Source organism: Ovis canadensis, chromosome 3, assembly GCF_042477335.2.
Source record: "Ovis canadensis isolate MfBH-ARS-UI-01 breed Bighorn chromosome 3, ARS-UI_OviCan_v2, whole genome shotgun sequence".
Taxonomy (NCBI): Eukaryota; Metazoa; Chordata; class Mammalia; order Artiodactyla; family Bovidae; genus Ovis; species Ovis canadensis.
This window is the reverse complement of record NC_091247.1, coordinates 117,044,213-117,069,163: the sequence shown is the minus strand read 5'-3', so window position 1 is coordinate 117,069,163 and position 24,951 is coordinate 117,044,213. Positions and strand designations below refer to the sequence as shown.

The following is a 24,951-nucleotide window of genomic DNA, read 5'->3' as shown; positions in this document are numbered from 1 at the left end:
TCTATTCAGCTTCCTCTCTCATTTTCCATAATAACTATTTCAAATCTTCCCAGTCCTCAAATGGAGAAGGCAATGGCACCCCACTCCAGTACTCTTGCCTGGAAAATCCCATGGACGGAGGAGCCTGGTAGGCTGCAGTCCATGGGGTCACTGAGAGTTGGACATGACTCAGTGACTTCACTTTCACTTTTCACTTTCATGCATTGGAATAGGAAATGGCAACCCACTCCAGTGTTCTTGCCTGGAGAATCCCAGGGACGGCGGAGCCTGGTGGGCTGCCATCTATGGGGTCGCACAGAGTCAGACACGACTGAAGCAACTTAGCAGTAGCATCAGTCCTCAAAATTCTCATTTCATTGTCTTCCCCTTTATTCTTAGGACATGATGTATTCTACTTCACAAAGAGACATAACAGCCCTTAGACTGGAACTTGAGAAGCTTTCTGTCACTAAATTTGAGAAATACATCTATTCCTTCTTTCTCTCCTTTCTGGGACAACTGAAGAATTGCTCCTCATCCTTTCTAAGGCTAATCTCTTTTAAACTCTTCTGCTTTCTCAGGGACTTTTATCTTTACATATACACCGCTTTTATTCTTCATAAAGAATTACTTTTATTCTGTGTTAGAGCCTTCATGTCAATATGTAAGTATGTTCACATCTTCTGCATTTTAACAATGAGACAAAATAAAAATAACAAACAGTTCTAAGTTCATTCCATCCTAGCACCAATTTCCTTTGCTCCACAGAGACAGCGTCTCCTAGGTTTACCAATGAACTCTTCAGATCTGATAGCTTTAAGTCCCGACTTTGCCTGTCCTCTTAGAATTTGAAATCATGGATAAATTCATCCTTTTAAAACTATTCTTGCCCCACACCTTAATGATCCCACACCCTTCTGCCTTTTCTCCTGCCTGTCTGGCTACTCTTCTTCGACGACCTCTCCCACTCCTGTGTCACTAACCACCCTTAAATGTTGGCATGACACTCCCCAGGGCCCTTCTCTTCTCAGTCTATGCTCTCTTGCTAAGCATTCTCATCTATTCCCATGATTTAAATTACCCTATGTATTCTAGCACTCCCAATATTTGTTCTATGCCATTCCCCACTCATGAGTTTCTGACCTAAATAACCACCTGCTTACTGAACATCTCAAGGTGAGGATTTCACAGCCAATCCAAAGTCATTATGTATAAAATGGAACTCATCACCTTTCCTCCCAAAAGGTTCCTTGTTCCCCTTTGCAGTTGATGCCAATACCATTCGTGGCTGAGTCATAAATTTGAGAATATTCTTTGACTATTTCCTCTCTTGAATTATTTAAAGCAATAAACTACAAATCTTATTATTTACACCTTCTAGAAATTTCTTGACTACTTCTCCAACCTCAACCTAGACATCCCTTGTTAACATCTTGTCTCCCAGCCCATGATTTCATACCTGCTTTTACAGCAATTCTTTTCTATTTAAAATACAGATATTGGGTGTATTTGGTTACTGTTGTATATTTTTCAAAAATTTCTTTCCCAATAGTCTACAAGTGTTTTCAGGATAGACACAATGTAAATAATGTGGAATTCTATTGCTTAGTTATTATTTAAATGTGCCTGTATTTAAATAAATAAAAGATCCTGTAGGCAGATGCAACATGCCTAATAACAACCAATTTTTTTCCTCCACCCTACATCTTTTCCTAGCTCTGTTAATAAAATTATCACTTAAGTTTAAATTCTAATGCTCATCTTTGACAGTACCCCCTTCAATATCTAAATTCAAGGCTAATCTAATTAATGTTGTTTTATTTTACTTTACTGTGTTTTGCTTAGAAATGTATAATTTTTAAATTTTATTATTTTTTGATCACACCACAAGGCTTGTGGGATCCCGTTTCCCCTAACAGGGACAGAACCCATGCTCTTAGCAGTGAAAGTGTGGAATCTTAACTGGAGCATTAGGGAATTCCCAGAAATGTGTAAGTTTTTGCCTTTGAAATTGAAAACAATCACTAGGAAATGACATATGTAAATACTGCTTCAGCTCACTTTTTCTGATACATTATAAGCTATCTTAAGCTTTATATGTTCTCTATAGATTTTACTCTCTATAGATTCTTTTATTTTGCTTATCGTTTTCTTTTCTCTGATTATTATTTCTGTTCCATTTATTTTTTGTTCCTTAGGAGCACTAATTTATAGATTTATCACCCTACATGGTTCCTTTCTTTTTCCATATAATTTTACTTCTATTCTCCATCTTTGTGTTATGAAAATTTTCAAAATTGTCATTGACTCATTTTCCCTATTGCCAAATCTATTTTATTCTTCCATTCTGTACTAGCTTGCTGTTGCTACTTTAACAAATTGCCACAAACTGGGTGGTTTAAAACAATAGAAATTCGTTTTCTCAGTTCTGGAGGTCTGAAGTCCAAAATCAAGGTGCTGTCAGGACTTTGCTCCCTTCAAAGGCTCACAGAGAAAATTCCTTGACTCGCCCAGCTCCTGGCGGCTCCAGGAGTTCCTTGATTTCTGAATGTATCACTTCAACCTCTCCCTCCACAGTAATGCCTTTTTCTCTTTTGTGTGTCTAGTGCTGAATCCCCTTCTCCCTCTCTCTTATGAAAGTATGAGTAATTGCATTCAGGTCCTGCCTGAATAAGATAAGTGCCTCCTCTCAAGATCCTTATCTTAAACATGTATCTTTTTTATAAGGCACTAGTCACTCTTGCCATGTATTAATAAGTTAATATTCACAAGTTCTGTGAATTAGGACCTGGATACATCCTTTAGTGGGGGAGGACGGGTCACCATTCAGTCCACTACACACTCTAATTTTCAATTTGGCTTTCTTATTTTCACTCCTACTAAGTATTTTTTTTTTCAGATTTTATTTATTTTTTTACTTTACAATATTGTATTGGTTTTGCCGTACATCAACATGAATCTGCCATGGGTGTACACGTGTTCCCAATCCTGAACCCCCCTCCCACCTCCCTCCACATACCATCCCTCTGGGTCATCCCCGTGCACCAGCCCCAAGCATCCTGTATCCTGCATCAAACCTAGACTGGCGATTCATTTCTTATATGATATTATACATGTTTCAGTGCCATTCTCCCAAATCATCCCACCCTCTCCCTCTCCCACAGAGTATTTTGTAAGACTGTGATGAACTGATTTTTCTACCAACTATTCTTAAGAAAGATAGCTATGACTGCCTATTTTGCGTGCATATCAAATAAACCTTGGGGTGAGGTGCCTAATATATGAGCCAACCTAGATCCTTCATAAGTAGACTTTCCAACGTCTGTAACAAAGAAAAAATAGTTGTAAAAATTTCAAGGCAAAGAAGCCTACGGGACAAATGGGTGGAAAGAAGAGTAATCCTAACATCTAGCAGGTTCGTCTTATCACTATGGTCATGGCACTAGCTAGCTATTTTACACATAGTAATATGTATGTGTGTGTGTGTGTGTGTGTGTGTGTGTGAATGCTTCTCTCTCAGTTCATCCCACCATTCTCCTTCTCCTGCTGTGTCTGTAGGCACTCCTGTTATTAAGGTTAACAATACCTCCATCTTATCAAATGGAAATGTCACCTTTCCTTCCTCGCTTTTCTTTCTAATTCTTTGAGGAGTGTCTCATACAGTTAACCACTTTGGGCATCACGACTCATGTTCTTCAAGTGGATTCCAAGTATCCTTATCCTCAGCATTGTTTGGGTTCCCTCGTATCTTATTAGCCTCTTCACTTTCCTTTGTCAGCTCTTTTGCCTTAGGTTGAAATATTGTATTACTCTAGATCTTAGTACTTAAATTAACTCACCAAACTTCCTCTTCCATAAGGTGATCTCATTCAGGACTGCAATTCATTTCTATGTCAGGGCCTTTATAGCAGCAGTTTACTTCAAACCATTCCCAGATCAAATTGCACTTATCTCACATGCTAGCAAAGTAATCCTCAAAATTCTCCAAGCTAGGCTTCAACAGCATGTGAACTGAGAACTTTTAGATGTTTAAGCTGGATTTAGAAAAGGCAGAGGAACCAGAAATCAAATTGCCAACAGCCGTTGCATCATAGGAAAAGCAGGAGAGTTCCAGAAAAACATCTACTTCTGCTTTATTAACTACACCAAAGCCTTTGGCTGTGTGCATCACAACAAATTGTGGAAAATTCTTCAAGAGATGGGAATACCAGACCACCTGACCTGCCTCCTGAGAAATCTGTATGCAGGTTCTAGAAGCAACAGTTATAACTGGCCATGGAACAACAGACTGGTTCCAAATTGGGAAAGAAGTTTGTCAAGGCTGTATATTGCCACCCTGCTTATTTAACTCATATGGAGAGTACATCATGTGAAATCTCAGGCTGGATGAAGTACCAGCTAGAATAAAGATTGCCAGGGGAAATATCAATAACCTCAGATATGCAGATGACACCACCCTTATGGCAGAAAGTAAAGAGGAACTAAAGAGCCTACTGATGAAAGTAAAATAGGAGAATGAAAAAGTTGGCTTAAAACTCAACATTCAGAAAACTAGGATTATGGCATCCAGTCCCATCATCTCATGGCAAATAGATGGGGAAACAATGGAAACAGTGCCAGACTTTATTTTGGGGGGCTCCAAAATCACTGCAGATGGTGACTGCAGCCATGAAATTAAAAGATGCTTACTCCTTGGAAGAAAAGATGACCAACCTAGACAGCATACTAAAAAGCAGAGACATTACTTTGCCAACAAAGGTCTGTATCAACAAAACTATGGTTTTTCCAGTAGTCATGTATGGATGTGAGAGTTGGACCGTAAAGAAAGCTGAGTGCTGAAGAATTGATGCTTTTGAACTGTGGTGTTGGAGAAGACTCTTGAGAGTCCCTTGGACTGCAAGGAGATTAAACCAGCCAATCCTAAAGGTAATCAGTCCTGAATATTGATTGGAAGGACTGATGCTAAAGCTGAAGCTCCAGTACTATGGCCACCTATGTGAAGAACTGACTCATTAGAAAAGCCCTGATGCAGGGAAAGATTGAAGGCAGGAGGAGGAGGGGACAACAGAGGATGAGATGGTTGGATGGCATCATCGACTCAATGGATATGAGTTTGAGCCAACTCCAGGAGTTGGTGAAGGACAGGGAAGTCTGGCGTGCTGCAGTCCATGAGTTCGCAAAGAGTCAAATATGACTGAGCAGCTGAACTGAACTGAATAAAAACCAATCCACATACTAACCCAAGATACAAGTCTATAGCCTGTACTACAGAAACAGTCTCCAGCTGTGCTTGTTTCTCTTTGTACCTTTGTTTTCCTATACTGCATTTTTACCATAATAGCAAGAGCAATCTTTTATTGTTAAGTTTTCTTTTCAAAGGACTTCCCTTGTGGCTTAGATGGTAAAGAATCCGCCTGCAATATGGGAGACCTGTGTTGGATCTCTGGGTTGGGAAGACCCCTTGGAGAAGGGAAAGGCTACCTACTCCAGTATTCTGGCTGGAAAATTCGATGGACTGCATAGTCCATGAGGTCACAAAGAATTGGACACGACTGAGCAATTTTCACTTTTACTTTTCTTTTCAAATCATAGTTTGAGATCATGCCACTTACTTGCTTAAAACTTTCCCATGGTTTTGTCATTGTGTAGAATAAAGCCCCAAATCCTAACCTGGCCAATGATATTCTGTTTGGTTTAGTTGTCACCTAACTTTCTACCTTTAACCACAATTATTCATTTTTCAAACATGCTAAACTCATTTCAAGCTCAGAGATTTTATAATATATGCTCTCACTTTTACCTGAAATATTTTTTTAGCCATCTCTTCATCTTTTAGCTTTCAGCTCAAATGCCACCTCCTTTCACAGATATCCTATCTATATTCTGGAGAAGGAAATGGCAACCCATTCTAGTATTCTTGTCTGGAGAATTCCATGGACAGAGGAGCCTGGTGGGCTTCAGTCTGAAGGGTTGCAAAGAGTCAGACACAACTGAGCAACTAACAACACTATCTATATTCTATAGTAGTTATTCCCCATTTGCTTATTGTGCTGTTTCTATGGCATGTTTCATTATTTAGTTAAATATCACTTGTTTAATATGTTCATTTGTAAGTCTCTTCCAAGACTACAAACTAAGCATGGTCGGTCTTTATTGTTCTTGTTAGTGGATACATCAACTTTTAAAAGCTATTCCATGTAGTTGATAACATCCCAATGCTTCCACTTTGTAGGACTGAAAGAAGCCTAAAAACTTTTGCCATTACTCTACATTCAAAATTTGCTTTTCATGCCTATGTTCAAAGTCAGCAAAGCTTCCATTTAAGAAGTGGCTTTCTGAATCTAATTCGACCTACATTCACACCTTTGTTGCTTTTCCTTTCTAGGGGAATACAATCATCAATTAGCAATCATTGCTCTGTTTTCCTTTCTTTTTTTGGCTTAGTCTCAGAAGCATTTTATTTATGTATTAAGAAGCTCCTTCTCAATCCTAGCATGTAGTTAATTTTTCTTGGCATGTTGATTAGGATATTTTCTCACTTTAATTATTCATTTTAACAACATTATTTATAGGATCCTATTGACCCGTAGAAAAACTTGAGGCTTTCCAATAAAGTTCTCCAGAAATAGAGGCTATTTTGGAAGGTAGTTATTTTCCATCATTGGAAAGTTTTTGGGTCTAGGTAAATAATTACATGGTAAGTGTTAAGAGTTCAAGTTTCATATGGATAGCTTGACTAGAAGACTTCTGAAGTACTTTTCCACCTCTGAGTTATTATGATTCCTTATATTTATGAGACTAGCACCAATTAATAATGCAACCTCTGGAGGTTAGTCAATTAAGAGTCCTTCATGTTATAAAACTTAGGTGCTCCTGATGTAATTTCTGGGAGAAGGCAATGGCATCCCACTCCAGTACTCTTGCCTGGAAAATTCCATGGACGGAGGAGCCTGGTAGGCTGTAGTCCATGGGGTCGCGAAGAGTCGGACATGACTGAGCGACTTCCCGTTCACTTTTCACTTTCATGCATTGGAGAAGGAAATGGTGACCCACTCCAGTGTCCTTGCCTGAAGAATCCCAGGGATGGGGGAGCTTGGTGGGCTGCCATCTATGGGGTCGCACAGAGTCGGACACGACTGAAGCAACTTAACAGTAGCAGTAGCAGTAGCAGATTAATTTTTACAACATACACTTCAACATATCTAATTTTCTTTTTATAAAAATATGTAAACAAACAACTTTAAAAAATAATTTAAATCCTAATTAGCCTAGGTACTATGAAATAATACCAAACTTAAAACTCCCTTTGGAAGTAATATTTGGCTATCCACAGGTGAAATTAGTATGACTAAATTGTGACTCATTTTATTACAGAATTAAAAATATTTCAATATAAACTCTTTAATTGCTATCTCATAATTAATTCTTTTATAGTTCACAAAGACATTTAGAAGAGTATGTTGAAAGCTCAGTCATATGGTGCAACCAAACTTCTAGGGAGGCTGGAATCCTTTAAAAATCCCCAATTTATTTTAATAGTCTTTAAAAAATGTAAAGGAACTTACCCTGGTGCATAGTTGCATATGAAAAGTGCTGCATGTTTAATACGTCCAATTCTTGAACATGGAGTAACAGCACAACCGACTTTGTAAGACCTGTCCCAAACAAGCTAAAATAAAAATTTCAGAGAAGACATAAAATTTAGTTCTGAACATTTACTCTGCCATAGTATAATCAATAGTATACTCAGTACACATAGAACTTTAACCAAGCCAATTCAAGGAATATGAACTATTCTTCATTTGGCTGCAGGCAGAAAATTATCATGAATTTAGTTAAGCACTTACAAAACTGTAATTAGAGAAACATTTCAATAGGTTCTACCAATACTGTATTCTTAGGATAAAAAGTCTGAGAAAAACTGATCCAGAATAAGGAAGGAAGAATTAATTTTCAACATTTTGTTAAATCTGAGAGTTCCAGGTTATTGGCAGAGAGGAAGAGGGAAACGAGAAGAGAAAAAGCCTTGGAAGAATGGAAGTCGTGAATAGAAAGAAGAAAAAGAGGGGACAGTAAGATTTAGAAGAGAAGGAAAAGAAATACAAGAGTAGAAAGTAATTGAATGTTGCAGAATTTTCTTTTCTTTTATTGAGGAAATTCTATTATAAAGTAAAATAAAGTCTGGGCTTTTCATTTAAAAAAATGAGTAAAAGAGCTGGTTCCTATAGAATAATTTCTTGTAAGACAGGTCTTGGAATGAAAATAGGAGAATAATTAAAGATATTCCAGAAAATAATTCCTGAATGTCTTTAATTGTCCCGATACTGTTAAGTGAAGAAAGAAAAAAATTGTTTTGTTAACCTCTGTGGGACAGAAAGAAACCATTTGTTTTCCTTTTCTCTATAACTCTTAGCGATTTTAAAAGTGTGTGACTCCAAAAGAAATAGAGCAATGCATTAAAAGAATAGAGAACAGAAAGTCTGCAGCAGTTGAAGTTAAGTCAAATGCAGAAGATGAAAGTGTCTAGGAAACTAGATTTAAGGAGGAAAAAATACAGAGGAGTAGGTCAGGGAGGAGACTTGGTTAGTTTACTCAAAGTACTGAAGTATATAAAGGAGTTTAGCTTTGACATGAGTAAGATAATAGACAGCCTCTCATTTTCTAGAAGAAAGAACTGATCAAAGATTTTTTTGAAACATAATTCATTTGATGGAACAGAAAGACACTAGTTCAACATGAAAAAATTCCAAAATTGTAAGTTCTACATCAGAATCGACTGATTGAAAAATAATCATCTTTTAAATGAGCTTAGAAGTTAATTCAATAGTTTCTTGATTCTTGATACAAATATTTATTGAAGACCTAATTCTTTGGAAGGAATGATGCTAAAGCTCAAACTCCAGTACTTTGGCCACCTCATGCGAAGAGTTGACTCATTGGAAAAGACTCTGATGCTGGGAGGGATTGGGGGCAGGAGGAGAAGGGGATGACACAGGATGAGATGGCTGGATGGCATCACTGACTCGATGAACGTGAGTCTGAGTTAACTCCAGGAGTTCATGATGGACAGGGAGGCCTGGCATGCTGCGATTCATGGGGTCGCAAAGAGTCGGACACGACTGAACAACTGAACTGAACTGAAATAATGTCATGTTTATGTGTCGAGAATACATGGATGAGAAGACAAGGTCCCTGCCCTTTGCATAGTATTAGATTCAGACATTAATGATTATGAAAAATGTAATATGTAAAATAATAAACATATGCACAAATAAAAAGTGGTTCAGTATTCTTGGAGTACAAGGGTGAATCGTTAGGTACGAGGCAGGAAAATAATACTATGTATTTGCAATTAAAATGATTTCATACATACATATACCATAGAACATATACATAAACTAGAACTAATTTTTATTTATTGTTTACTTCCTTTTCCAGCATGCGTTATTTTAGAAAGGTACCTTTCATCTTTGGGTATAGAGATTAGATTTACTATATTTAAAGGAATGCTTTCATTGTATGGTTCAAGCAAACAGAAGAAATTATGAACATTCAGAAGATCTAGGACTGATCAGAATTTTGATTCTATTAGAGGAAGTAATTTTATCATTTGAATTTATTTATAAGATTGAAGCAATCAATAAAAACTTAGTAGTAAAGCAATTAAGGAGTCTATTGAATTAATAATATAAAATTAGATACCTGTAGATAGTTAGAACAGTTATCAGAGCAACTGTTCTTTTCAAAATTGTACTTTTTCCTCTGTTGAAACCAACTTCTGATAGCAATACTTGCAGTAAATTCATTTTCAGGGCCGACCCATATATTTTCACCAATACCATTAAATTTAGGATGGGCCATATATAGTTCTTCTAAATGAATATTACGCTCAAACACACATTTTTTCCCCCATGCTCTAGCAGTCCGTGACAAAGCTACATCCCAAGTCTGAAAAAAAATGCAAAAGGCAAAGAAAACAAAATAATAATAATGAAGGCTTTTTTTGTGCTCTAAATTATTTTCCTTGAATTCTCATATTTAGATTTAAGGAAAACAATTCTTATTTTGTGCCTATGAGTCTGATTTGTGGAGTTTATTAAGGAGGAAAAGTGTTTTGAGATAATTATAAATGAAACAACTATTTCCTGAGATGAAAGCCTATGCATATTTTGTAATTAGAAAGTCAGATTGTTAGATGATGCAAATGATTATAATATTCTTACCTGTAGTCTATTCAGAAAATGCAGATTTTTAACCTCATGACTTTTATATATAATAATACAATAATTTAACATATTTAAGAACTATTTATTGAGCACGGATTATATGCAAACTGTTATACTTTGAGGAATAAAATGAAGTCAACATAAATTTTGTCCTCTAGTTGCTTATTGTTATTAGAACAACCTGGGGTAATACATACATATATATATATACACACACATATACATGTATATATAATTTTAACATGTAGAGGTAGTTTGTAAACATTATACAAGAGGTACATGTAAAGCTTTATGGATGTTTCCAGAAATGTGAGAAAATGTCACAAGATGCTGCCATCTTCCATTTATGGAAGCATCCAAAAATGTGTACTTCTGTCATATTTAGAGGCTTAGTATAATGTTCATTGTTTAGTTAAGGACAACAACAACAACAAAAACACAAATAGAAAAGTCAATAGTTCCAAAACCAACATGCTAAAAATGTACGTTACAGTATATTTGAAATTAAACATTTCTGAAAACATTACTAAGCTTTCCTTAGAGTTTTCTTGGTTGGTTTCATAGTTTAAACAGAAAATATATTATAGAAAATAAATCAGGCTTTTAGCATATCCCCTCCCTTCCCACACTATTTTCTTTCCCAAAGGTTATCATTGTTAAAAATATGGCTTATGTACACATTTCTCCATCTCCACGTACAAACTATCCAAAATAAGATATGTTAGGGTATTTTAGATGAATATTTTATGATTTTTGTCCTTGCACGGTTTTAATCATACCACACACAATATTACTGGCCTGCCATATGCAGTTTTCACTCAGAGAGATTATTTCTTATTAGCACAAATAGATCTACCTAACTTTTTAAAACTCTTCATAGTATTACATAGTGTGGCTAGGAGCATGTAATAAAGGTTATCATTCCACTATTGATGGTCCTTCTGATTCTTTCCCATTTACAAACAAAGCTCCATGGACCATCTTTCTACTACCTAATTTTGTATATTGGTTACACAACACATCATATGCTTATAGTGCACTAATCACTATTCTAAGTGGGTTTTTTCCTTCCATTCATATTGAGATATAATTGCCACAGAGTCCTGTATAAACTTAAGGTGTATAGCATAATATATGGGCTTCCCTGGTGGTTCAGCTGGTAAAGAATCTGTCTGCAGTGTGGGAGACCTGGGTTGGATCCCTGCGTTGGGACAATACCCTGAACAAGGGAATGGCTACCCACACCAGGATTCTGGCCTGGAGAATTCTATGGACTGTATAGTCCATGGGGTCACAAAGAATCACATAATACATCATGAAATGATTACCACAAAAAGTTTAATGAACATCCATTACCTCATACAGATATAAAATAAAGAGAAAAAATATTTTTCCCTTGTGATGAGGACTCAGGATTTGTTCTTTTAACACTTTCAAATAACATCAGCAGTAGTAATTATAGTAATCATTAGGACATTACATTCCTAGGATTTATTGATAACTGGAAGTTTTTACTTTTTTTACCACTTTCATCCAATCCCTCCCCTACCCTCGATAACCACAAATCTGATCTCTTTTTCCATCAGTTTGGTATACATATAAACATATTTTTGAAGTATAATTGACATACAACATATATCAGTTACTGGTGAACAACATAGTGGTTTGACATTTTCATACATTACAAAATGATCAGCTCAACAAGTCTAGGTACATTGTCTCTGTACAAAGATATTACATTACTATTGACTATATTTTCCATGTTGTACACTTAATTTCCCTTACTCATATGTTTTGTCACTGTAAGTTTGTTAATTTTCCTCACCTATTTCACTCATTCCTTGCCCTCCCCTCTGGCAATCAATCACCCATTTTTCTTTTTACCTGTGGTTTTGTTTCTGTTTGATGGTTTGTTTGTTTCGTTTTCAAGACTCCACATATAAGTGAAATTGTATGGTATTTGTCTTTTTCTGTTTGACTTATTTCACTTTAGCGTAATACCTTCTAGGTCCATCCATGCTGTCGCAAATAGCAAGGATTCATTCTTTTTTTATGGCTGACTAATATTTCATTGTATATACCACATCTTCTCTATCCATTCATCTATCCATGGCCACTTAGGTTGCTTCCATTTCTTGGCTATTGTGAAATAATGCTCCAGTGAACATAGGAGTATAGATACCTTTTTGAATTAGTGTTTCCTTTTTTCACCCTTTGGAAAAATACCTAGGAGTGGAATTGCTGCCACTGGAATATTTACTGCCATGGTTCTATGATTTGACTTTTTTTTTTTTTTTTCAGATTCCACATATAAATGATACTATGCAATACTGGGGGCTTCCCTGGTGGCTCAGTGGTAAAGAATCTGCCTGCCAATGCAGGAGATGCAAGCTCAATCCCTGGGTCAGGAAGATATCCTGGAAAAGGACATGGCAACCCACTCTAGTATTCTTGCTGGGAAATCCTATGGACAGTGGAGCCTGGCAGGCTACAGTCCATGGGGGTCACAAAATGAGTCAGATACAACTGAGCAACTCAGTCAGTTCAGTTCAGTTGCTAAGTCATGTCCGACTCTTTGTGACCCTGTGGACTGCAGCAAGCCAGGCCTCCCTGTCCATCACCAACTCCCAGAGTTTATTCGAACTCATGTCCATTGAGTTGGTGATGCCATCCAAGCATCTCATCCTCTGTTGTTCCTTTCTCCTCCTGCCTTCAATCTTTCCCAGCATCAGGGTCTTTTCAAATGAGTCAGCTCTTCATATCAGGGGGCCAAAGTATTGGAGTTTCAGCTTCAACATCAGTCCTTCCAATGAATATTCAGGACTGATTTCCTTTAGGATGGACAGGTTGGATCTCCTTGCAGTCCAAGGGACTCTCCAGAGTCTTCAACACCATGGTTCAAAAGCATCAATTCTTCAGTGCTCAGCTTTCTTTATAGTCCAACTCACACATCTATACATATCTGACTTATACGTATCTGACTCATTTTGTGACCCCCATGGACTGGAAAAACCATAGCCTTGACTCGACGGACATTTGTTGGCAAAGTAATGTCTCTGCTTTACAACTATTCTTCCAAGGAGTAAGCATCTTTTTATTTCATGGCTGCAGTCACCATCTGTAGTGATTTTGGAGCACCCCAAAATAAAGTCAGCCACTGTTTCCACTGTTTGCCATGAGGTGATGGGACCAGATGCCATGATCTTTGTTTTCTGAATGTTGAGCTTTAAGCCAACTTTTTCGCTCTCCTCTTTCACTTTCATCAAGGGGCTCTTTAGTTCTTCTGCACTTTCTGCCATAAGGGTGGTGTCATCTGCATATCTGAGGTTATTGATATTTCTCCCGACAATCTTGATTTCAGCTTGTGCTTCATCCAGCCCAGCGCTTCTCATGATGTAACTCTGCATATAAGTTAAATTAGCAGGGTGACAATATACAGCCTTGACGTACTCCTTTTCCTATGTGGAACCAATCTGTTGTTCCATGTGTAGTTCTAACTGTTACTTCCTGACCTGCATACAGATTTCTCAAGAGGCAGGTCAGGTGGTCTGGTATTCTCATCTCTTTAAGAATTTTCTACAAATTATTGTGATCCATGCAGTCAAAGGCTGTGGCATAGTCAATAAATCAGAAACAGATGTTTTTCTGGGACTCTTGCTTTTTTGATGATCCAGCAGATGTTGGTAATTTGATATCTGGTTCCTCTGCCTTTTCTAAATCCAGCTTGAACATCGGGAAGTTCACGGTTCAACTAAACATCAACAAAATGTAATATCTGTCTTTATCTCGCATATTTCACTTAGGACAATGCCTTCAAGTTCCCTCCAAGTTGCTGTAAATGGCAGGATTTCCTTCTTTCTGATGGCTGAACTATAAGATTTCCATTGTATGTATACATACTACTACTTCTTTGTTCATTCACTCATTGATGGACACCCAGGTTGTTGCCATATCTTCCCTATTGTGAATAATGCTGCAATGAACATAAGAGTGCATACATTTCTGTGATATTCTGTTGTCATTTCCTTTGGATGCAGCTACCTAAGTGTGATATTGCTGGATCACACAGAACTTTAAAAAACTTTTTTTTTAAGAACCTTCATCTGTTTTCCAAAATTGTTGCATGAATATACATTTCTACTTACAATGCACAAAGGTTCCCTTTTCTCCACATTCTCACGAACATTTGTTTTCTCCTGTCCTTTTATTTATTTTATTGAAAGAGATTGCTTTACAGAATTTTCTTGTTTTCTGTCAAATGTGAACATGAATCAGGCATAGGTATACATAGTCCCCTCCGTTTTGAACCTCCTTCCCATCTCCCTCCCCATCCCACCCCTCTAGGTTGATACAGAGCCCCTGTTTGAGTTTCCTGAGCCATACAGCAAATTCCCATTGGCTATCTATCTTACATATGGTAATGTAAGTTTCCATGTTACTCTTTCAATACATCTCACCTTCTCCTCCCCTCTCCCCACGTCCATAAATTTATTCTCTGTGTCTGCTTCTCCATTGCTTCCCTGTAAATAAATTCTTTAGGACTATTTTTCTAAATTCCATATACATGTGTTAGAATATGATATTTATCTTTCTCTTTCTGACTCACTTCACTCTGTATAATAGGTTCTAGATTCTGTGTTCCCTTTTATGGCTGAGTAATATTCCAGTGTGTATATGTACCATCACTTCTTTATCCATTCATCTGCCAATGGACATCTAGGTTGCTTCCATGTTCTAGCTATTGTAAAGAGTGCTACAGTGAACAGTGGGATACTTGTGTCTTTTTCAACTTTGGTTTCCTCAAGGTATATGCCTACAAGTGGGATTGCTGGATCATATGGTGGTTTTATTCCTAGTTTTTTAAGGAATCTCCATACAATCTTCCATAGTGGCTGTGTCAAGTTACTTTCCCACCAACAGCACAAGAGAGTTCCCTTTTCTCCACACCCTCTCCAGAATTTATTTTTTGTAGACTTTTTGATGATTGTTGTTCTGACAGATGTGAGGGGATATCTCATTGTAGTTTTGATTTGCATTTCTCTAATAATGAGAGACATTGAACATCTTTTCATGTGTTTGTTAGCCATCTGTTTATCTTCTTTGGAGAAATATCTGTTTAGGTCTTTTCCCCACTTTTGATTGGGTTGTTTTTCTGGCATTGGGTTGTATGAGCTGCTGGTATATTTTGGAAATTAATCCTTGGTCAGTTATTTCATTTGCTATTATTTTCTCCCATTCTGAGGGTTGTCTTTTCACCTTGCGTATAGTTTTCTTTGCTGTGCAAAAGCTTGTAAGTTTAATTAGGTCCCACTTATTTACTTTCGTTTTTATTTCCGTTACTCTAGGAGGTGGGTCATAGAGAATCTTGCTTTGATTTATGTCATCGAGTGTTCTGCCTATGTTTTCCTCTAAGAGTTTTATATTTTCTGGTCTTACATTTATATGTTTCATCCATCTTGAGGTTATTTTTGTGTATGGTGTTAGGAAGTATTCTAATTTCATTCTTTTACATGTAGCTGACCAGTTTTCCCAGCATCATTTATTGAAGAGGCTGTCTTTGCCCCATTGTATGTTCTTGCCTCCTTTGTCAAAAATAAGGTACTTTGTCAAAAATAAGATGAAAGGGTTTATTTCTGGGCTTTCTATCTTGTTCCATTGGTTTATATTTCTGTTTTTCTGCCAGTACCATACTGTCTTGATGACTGTAGCTTTGTAGTATAATCTGAAGTCAGGAAGATTGATTCCTCCAGTTCCATTCTACTTTCACAAGACTGCTTTGGCTATTTGGGGGCTTTTCTGTTTCCGTATGAATTGTGAATTTTTTGTTCTAGTTCTGTGAAAAATGCCACTGATAATTTGATAGGGATCACATTGAATCTGTAGGTTGCATTTAGTAGTATAGCCATTTTCACAATATTGATTCTTCCTACCCAGGAACATGGAATATCTCCCCCTCTGTTTATGTCATCTTTGATTTCTTTCATTAGCGTCTTGTAATTTTCTGTGTACAGTTCTTTTATCTCCTTAGGTAACTTGATTCCTAGATATTTAATTCTTTTTGTTGTAATGGTGAATGGGATTGATTCCTTAATTTCTCTTTCTGATTTTTCATTGTTATTATATAGAAATGCAAGTGATTTCTGTGTATTAATTTTGTATCCTGTAACTTTGCTAAATTCACTCATCAGCTCTAGTAATTTTCTGATACTATCTTTAGTGTTTTCTATGTACAGTATCATGTCATATGCAAATAGTGACAGCTTTACTTCTTTTCCAATCTGGATTCCTTTCATTTCTTTTTCTTCTCTGATTGATGTAGCTAGGCCTTCCACAACTATGTTGAATAATAGTGATGAAAGTGGACACTCTTGTCTTGTTCCTGATCTTAGGGGGAATGCTTTCAGTTTTTCACCATTGAGAATAATGTTTGCTGTAGACTGATCATATATGCCCTTTACTTCTTTAGGTAGATTCCTTCTATGGCCAGTTTTTGAAGAGTTTTAAACACAAATGGGTGCTGAATTTCATCAAAGGCTTTTTTTGGCATCTATTGAGATGATCATATGGTTTTTATCTTTCAATTTGTTAATATGGTGTATCATATTGATTGATTTGTATATATTGAAGAATACCTGCATTCCTGGAATAAACCCAACCTGATCATGGTGTATGAGCTTTTTGATGCATTGCTGAATTCTGTTTGCTAAAATTTTGTTGAGGGTTTTTGCATCTATGTTCATCAGTGATATTGGCTTGTAGTTTTCCTTTTTGTGTTGTCTTTGTCTGGTTTGGGTATTAGGGTGATGGTGGCTTTGTAGAATGAGTTTGGAAGTGTTCCTTCCTCTGCAATTTTTTGAAAGAGTTTAGAAGGCTAGGCATTAGCCCTTCTCTAAATGTTTGATAGAAGTCTGCTATGAAGGCATCTTGTCCAGGGCTTTTGGTTTTTGGGAGATTTTTTTAAATCACAGCTTCAATTTCAGCTCCTGTAATTAGGTTGTTCATAATTTCTATTTCTTCCTGGTTTAGTCTTGGAAGATTGAAATTTTCTACGAATCTGTGATTTCTTCCAGGTTATCCATTTTATTGCCATATAGTTGTTGATAATAATCTCTTATAATCCTTTGTATTTCTGCATTGTCTGTTGTAACCTCTCCTTTTTTATTTCTAATTTTGTTGATTTGATTCTTCTCTCTTTTCTTGATGCATCTGGCTAAAGGCTTGTCAATTTTGTACATCTTCTCAAAAAAAACCCCACTTTTAGTTTTATTAATCTTTACTATTGTTTCTTGCATTTCTTTTTTATTTATTTCTGCTCAGACTTTATATGTTTCCTTCTACTAATTTTTTTGTTCTTCTTTTTCCAGTTGTTTTAGGTGTAAAGTTAGGTTGTCTATTCAATGTTTTTCTTGTTTCTTGAGGTAGCATTGTATTGCTATAAACTTCCCTCTTTGAACTACTTTTGCTGCATCCCATAGGTTTTTAGTTGTCATGTTTTCATTGTCATTTGTTTCTAGACATTTTTTGATTTCCCTTTTGATTTGTTCAGTAACCTGTTGGTTATTTATAAATGTGTTGTTTAATCTCCATGTGTTTCTATTTCTTACGGTTTTTTTCTTGTAATTGACATCCAGTCTCATAGCATTGTGGTCAGAGAAGATGCTTGATACAATTTCAATTTTCTTAAATTTACTGAGGTTTGATTTATGACCCACGATGTTGTCTACCCTAGAGACTGTTCCATGTTCACTTGAGAAGAAGGTGTATTCTTCTGCATTTGGATGGAATGTCCTGAAGGTAGCAATGAGATCCATCTCATTTAATGTATCATTTAAGATGTGTGTTTCCCTTTTAATTTTCTGTTTTGATGATCTGTCCACTGGTGTAAGTGGGATGTTAAAGTCTCCTACTATTATTGTGTTACTATCAATTTCTCCTTTTGTCTGCTAGTGTTTGTCTTACATATTGAGGTGCTCCAATGTTGGGTACCTACGTATTTATAATTGTTATGTCTTCCTCTTGGATTGATCCCTTGATCATTATGTAGTGTCCTTCCTTATTTCTTGTAAACTTCTTTTAAGGTCTATTTTGTCTGATATGAGGATTGCTACTACAGCTTTCTTTTGCTTCCCATTTGCATGGAATATATTTTTCCATCCTCTACCTTTCAGTCTATATGTGTCTTGAGGTCTGAGGGGCGTTTCTTGTAGACAGCATATATATGGCTCTTGTTTTTGCATCCATTCAGCCAGTCTGTGTCTTTTGGTTGGAGCATTAATTTGTTTACATTTAAAGTAATTATTGATATATATGTTCCTATTGCCATTTTCTTAATTGTTTGGGGTTGATTTTGTAGATCTTTTTTCTTCTCTTGTATTTCTTGACTATATAAGTCCCTTTAACATTTGTTGTAAAGCTGGTTTGGTGGTACTGAATTCTCTTAACTTTTGTTTGTCTGAAAAGCTTTTGCTTTCTCCATCAATTTTGAATGAGATCCTTGCTGGGTATAGTAATCTTGGTTGTAGATTTTTCCCTTTCAGCACTTTAAATATATCCTGCCACTCCCTTCTGGCCTGCAGAGTTTCTGCTGAAAGATCAACTGTTAAGCGTATGGGGTTTCCCTTGTATGTTACTTGTTGCTTCTCCCTTGCTGCTTTTACTATTCTTTGTGTTTAGTCTTTGTTAGTTTGATTAGTATGTGTCTTGGCATGTTTCTCCTTGGTTTTATCTTGTATGGGACTGTATGTGCCTCTTGGACTTGATGGACTATTTCCCTTTCCATGTTGGGAAAATTTTCAACTCTATCTCTTCAAAACTTTTCTCATACACTTTCTCTTTTTTCTTGAGAAAATTTTTGAAGAGATTAGAGTTGAAAATTTTCCCATACCCTTTCTTTTTCTCTTCTTCTCCTGGGACCCCTATAATTCAAATGTTGGTGACTTTGATATTGTCCCAGAGGTCTCTGAGACTATCCTCAGTTTTTATTTTTTTTACTTTATTTGATCTGTTCTTCTGCTTCAGATATTCTGCTGTTGATTTCTTTTAAAGTATTTTTAATTTCAGTAATTGTGTTGTTTGTCTCTCTATCTCCTGTCTTTTTTGATGACAGACATTCTAACAGATACAACGTGATATTTTGTTGTAGTTTTAATTTGCATTTCCTGGATAAATAGTCATGTTGAAGAACTTTTTATGTACCTGTTGGCTAAAGCAATAAAATTCTTAGAAGAAACAAAGGGGGAAAGTTTCATGACATTGGATTTGGCAATAATTTCTTAGATATGTCATCAAAAGTATAGGTAACATGATAAAAAATAAATAAATTAGTCTTCATTACAATTAAAAACTTTTGTGTATCAAAAGATACGATTAACAGAATGAAAAGACAACCTACAGGAAGGGAGAAAACAGTTGAAATTCATGTATTTTAAAAGATATTTTGTCTAGAATATATAAAAAATTCTTTCTATATATATATATATATGGATATATACATATGTATATATACCAAGGGAACATTTCATGCAAAGGTGGGCTCGATAAAGGACAGAAATGGTATGGACCTAACAGAAGCAGAAGATATTAAGAAGAGGTGGAAAGAATACACAGAACTGTACAAAAGAGATCTTCATGACCAAGATATTCACGATGGTGTGATCACTCACCCTGAGCCAGACATCCTGGAATGTGAAGTCAAGTGGGCCTTAGAAAGCATCACTATGAACAAAGCTAGTGGAGGTGATGGAATTTCAGTAGAGCTATTTCAAATCCTGAAAGATGATGCTATGAAACTGCTGCACTCAATATGCCAGCAAATTTGGAAAACTCAGCAGTGGCCACAGGACTGGAAAAGGTCAGTTTTCATTCCAATCCCAAAGAAATGCAATGCCATAGAATGCTCAAACTACCGCACAGTTGCACTCATCTCACACGCTAGTAAAGTCATGCTCAAAATTCTCCAAGCCAGGCTTCAGCAGTATGTGAACCGTGAACTTGCAGATGTTCAACCTGGTTTTAGAAAAGGCAGAGGAACCAGAGATCAAATTGCCAACATCTACTGGATCATGGAAAAAGCAAGAGAGTTCCAGAAAAACATCTATTTCTCTTTATTGACTACGGCAAAGCCTTTGACTGTGTGGATCACAATAAACTGTGGAAAATTCTGAAAGAGATCGGCATACTAGACAACCTGACCTGCCTCTTGAGAAACCTATATGCAGGTGAGGAAGCAACAGTTAGAACTGGACATGGAACAACAGACTGGTTCCAAATAGGAAAAGGAGTACGTCACGGCTGTATATTGTCACCCTACTTATTTAACTTATATGCAGAGTACATCATGAGAAACACTGGGCTGGAAGAAGCACAAGCTGGAATCAAGATTGCCGGGAGAAATATCAATAACCTCAGATATGCAGATGACACCACCCTTATGGCAGAAAGTGACGAGGAACTAAAAAGCCTCTTGATGAAAGTGAAAGAGGAGAGTGAAAATGTTGGCTTAAAGCTCAACATTCAGAAAATGAAGATCACGGCATCTGGTCCCACCACTTCATGGGAAATAGATGGGGAAACAGTAGAAACAGTGTCAGACTTTTTTTGGGGGGGGGGTCCAAAATGACTGCAGATGGTGACCGCAGCCATGAAATTCAAAGACCCTTACTCCTTGGAAGGAAAGTTATGACCAACCTAGAGAGCATATTGAAAAGCAGAGACATTCCTTTGCCAGCAAAGGTCTATCTAGTCAAGGCTATGGTTTTTCCTGTGGTCATGTATGGATGTGAGAGTTGGACTATGAAGAAAGCTGAGCACCAAAGAATTGATGCTTTTGAACTGTGGTGTTGGAGAAGACTCTTGAGAGTTCCTTGGACTGCAAGGAGATCCAACCAGTCCATTCTGAAGGAGATCAGCCCTGGGATTTCTTTTGAAGGAATGATGCTAAAGCTGAAACTCCAGTACTTTGACCACCTCATGCAGAGAGATGACTCATTGGAAAAGACTCTGATGCTGGGAGGGATTCAGGGGAGGAGGAGAAGGGGACAACAGAGGATGAGATGGCTGATGGCATCACTGACTCGATGGGCGTGAGTTTGAGTGAACTCCAGGAGTTGGTGATGGACAAGGAGGCCCAGCGTGCTGCAATTCATGGGGTCACAAAGAGTTGGACACAACTGAGGGACTGAACTGAACTGAACTGCTATATATGTATATAATATATAAAGAACTCTACATATGTAAAGAATAAGGATGTTCAACCTAACATCATTAGGGAAATGCAAATCAAAAGCATAATGACACGACTTCACAACCCTTATGAACCAAAAAAACTCAGAAAACAAGTGTCGGCAAAAATTTGGAGAAATTGAAACCCTGTGTATTGCTAGTAGGAATGGGAAATGTGTAGCCACTATGAGAAAGAGAATATAAGTTCTTCAAAATTAAACAGAATTTCTACCTGTTTTGACAATTCCATTTCTGGGTATATAATCAATAGAAGTGAAAGCAGGGTATTGAAGAGATATTTATTCACATACCTATGTTCACAGTAGCATTATCCACAATAGCCAAAAGGTGGAAGAAATTCAAGTGTTCATCGACAGATGAATGGATAAATGAAATATCATATATCCATAATGTGAAATATTATTCAGCCTTTAAAAGGATGAAAATTCTGACACATGCTACAGCATGAACCCTGAAAACATGCTAAGTGAAATAAGACAATCTCAAAGAGAAACACTTCAGATTCTTAGATGACATACCTGGAGTAGTCAAGGTTTCAAGACAGAAAAGCAAAATGGTAGTTGCCAGTAGCAAGAAAGGGATGGGAAGTTAGTGTTTAATTGGTACAGTTTCAGCTGGGGAGGATGAAAATGTTCTGGAGATGAATAGTGGTAGTGATTGCACAACACTGTAAATGTATATAGAAATGTACATTTTAAAATGGTTAAAACCATGTATTTTGTATTACGTATATTTTATAATTAAAGAAACCAATAAAATTTTTGAGTTTAAATACAAGCTAGAGAAAAACTACTAGGTTACAGCAACAGCATGGACACGGGCAGTAGACCAAATATCTTTTTAATATTTGGAAGGAAGTCATAGATGTTGCTTAATTTTGGACTTTATAAAGTATATACACTAAAATGTTGAGCATAACCAATGAAAATAAAATGTATGATTTCCAAACATGTCAAGGCAAAGTTCTAAGTAGAACATACTATTATGATAGACTATATTATTTACTGGTTATTATTTATATCCTAGTAAAATCCATGGGAAAAATAGACATCAACTTTTAGAAAGAACAGGATAAAATTTAGACTGGGGCTTTAAACTGTACCCAAAACACTATTCCTTCAAAAATGTTCACATATGAAGATATATACTGTAGGGACACAAATTAGTCTCTATGCTTTATGTCTGACATAAAATTTTTAGAGATTAAGAATACAAAACCTATTAAATGTTGTATTAAAATATTTTGTGGTTATTCATTATCAGGAGGAAGGCCAATCTTCAAACTTGAAATAAAATTAATCACAAAATGTGAAAGGGTGAAAAATACATATATATCACTCTAAAATATTCTAACTAAATTCAAAAGATAAAAACTTGACCTTCAGGAGATACAATGCTAGTGTATTTCTATAAGAAAATAAACAAAGAGAAGAAGAAACTTAATGGAAAAGGTACAGAAAATGAACAAGAAAGAAAAAAATATGTCCAATCAAAATAAGGCTTTAAAATTAACATTAAGGGAAAGTTCCCTTTTTATAACTGATTAGTTTATCAAGGGGTTGAAATTGCCCAGTCAGTCAGATGTGGTGAAAACAGAATAATTCTACACTTCTAATCTTTGCTTAGATTAATTAATTAATTAATTTGCTCTACTCTTCGGCACTGTCCTTCAGTAGAGTACTTGGTATGTATTGTACACATAGAAAAAAATAATTCTTTTTCACATGCCTGGAATTTTCCCTACAGAACTGATCCAGAAGGAAGAGAAGACTTACATCTAGGAAGACAGTCCTTGCAATATTTACAATGTAAATTGGAAGGTCCTAATTGCCCTATACTCAATTAATTGTGCATTCCTTTTTAATGACATGAAGATGCCACAGCACCAAAGGAAAAGCTAATGAGATATTATAAATAAATAGGGGGAAAATGCAACAGAGAAGCAAGAACTTAAGAATGTAAAATCAGGTCTGGTCTAGGAAGAGGTGAATGAAACACCCTCTGGAGAGCAAAATTTAGGCTGGATACCAAAAAACTCAATAGCCATGATAAAAAATATTTCGAAAAGGCAAAATTAGTGTGAAAACATCCATAATAAAACTTCAAAATTTTGAGTAAAAATTAAATGTCCTCACCCTTGCACACGTGCCTCCCTCCGTTCAAGGTTAAAGATCCCGGCTTTGTTTAAATCGATACGATTTTTATCAAGAGTACCTTTGCATTGACTTTAAATTAAAAAACAATACTGCACTGAACGATCCTTTTCTCAAATGGAAAGCTCCCTTAAATCCTGCACCCCAGGCGAGGAGCTCTACTCACCCTAGTCCCAGCCCTGTGCAAACCAACAAGTGCCAAGTATGCGCTAGAGTGAGAGTGGTTTTCATTTCTTGAACGTGTAAACTTGACGTGTATTTTTAAATCCAAACTCTTAAGCGCGGTTCCCCACCACCTTCAGCAGAGCAGTGGCCCAAACTCTGCGGCTGAGGGGGCGCGTCCTGACAGGGGTTGTCGGAGGTTTAGGCAACCGCCTTAGGGCCTCACCATGAAGCGCAAGTTAGCCCCTCGGGGCAAGACGTTGCCCCGGAGCTCATTGTGGAGGTTCACGTACTCATTGATAAACGTTACGTCCTCCTCGTCCGGCAAAAGATGCGCTTTCAAACCGGAACCCAGCAGTAGCAGCCAGAACTCACATAGCCACACCTTCCAAACGCCCGCCTGCGTCAAAGGAAACCATCGGGCGTACCACTCCACGGAGGAGGGCAGGGCCTCCATACTCCACCTGCCGCGGACAGGCCAGTGCGCACGCGCAGGCTCGCCCACCAGTCAACGGAGAGGGGCGGTGCAGGGAGCCGGGCCCCGCCTCTCCGGGAGGCGAGGGAAAAGGGTCAGCAAGGGGCAAGACAGGGAAAATCATCGGCAGAGCAAACCGAGACAGATGGCTGAGTTAAGTGAGTGCAGGTTTTTCACTTCAGTAATGTTGGCAAATATCCAGAGTCGGTTTTTGACAGCAGATGATGTGGCATCCTTTATTAATGAGTCGACTGCAGAGTGAATGTCAATTGCTGAGTAAGTAACCCGAGGAATTTTCGAATTCTTCTGTGATACTGATGAAAATTCAGTCGAAAAAAAGAAATCCTTGCTAGTTATGTGGGATTTCAGTGCAAGATGCTCCTTTTGTTTTCATCGTGGACAAAAGAATATCCTCTTCTAGACCAGCTGCCTCATTGAGATTTTCACAATGTTTTAATGATCCTTTGTGGGAAACTGCAGGATAAATGAGAAGAGTGGAAAGCTCAGCAGGTAGATTAGGGATCATTGAATTCTCATAAAGTTAAAATATTTTCATTTTTTTCTTTCGCCAGCATGTATAGACAGTCTGAAATATCAACATCATCTCTGATAAATTGTCCATGATAACAGTAGGTAACACTTTTTGTTTGTTTGTTTTGTTTTCATTTGTTTCAGACAAAAATGGCTAGTGTCCCAGCAATTTTTTTTTTAGCTT

The 24,951-nt window shown here is 36.9% G+C and overlaps 1 protein-coding gene across 2 annotated transcripts in view; it reads right to left on the bottom strand.

The window, feature by feature from the left end:
* GLIPR1L2 (GLIPR1 like 2) overlaps positions 1–24,260 on the bottom strand; it is a 49,749-nt gene extending 25,489 nt beyond the window's left edge. Inside the window, exons 1-3 of one of the 2 annotated variants that reach the window (XM_069584028.1) lie at positions 23,988–24,260; positions 9,682–9,927; positions 7,545–7,648 (exon numbers count right to left, since the gene is read on the bottom strand). In XM_069584028.1, coding sequence (XP_069440129.1) covers positions 7,545–7,648; positions 9,682–9,821 — 244 coding nt within the window. In that variant the 5' untranslated portion in view covers positions 9,822–9,927; positions 23,988–24,260. The remainder of the gene's footprint in view (positions 1–7,544; positions 7,649–9,681; positions 9,928–23,987) is intronic. The other variant, XM_069584027.1, reaches the window with a different exon arrangement.
* Between the last annotated feature and the right edge of the window lie 691 nt (positions 24,261–24,951).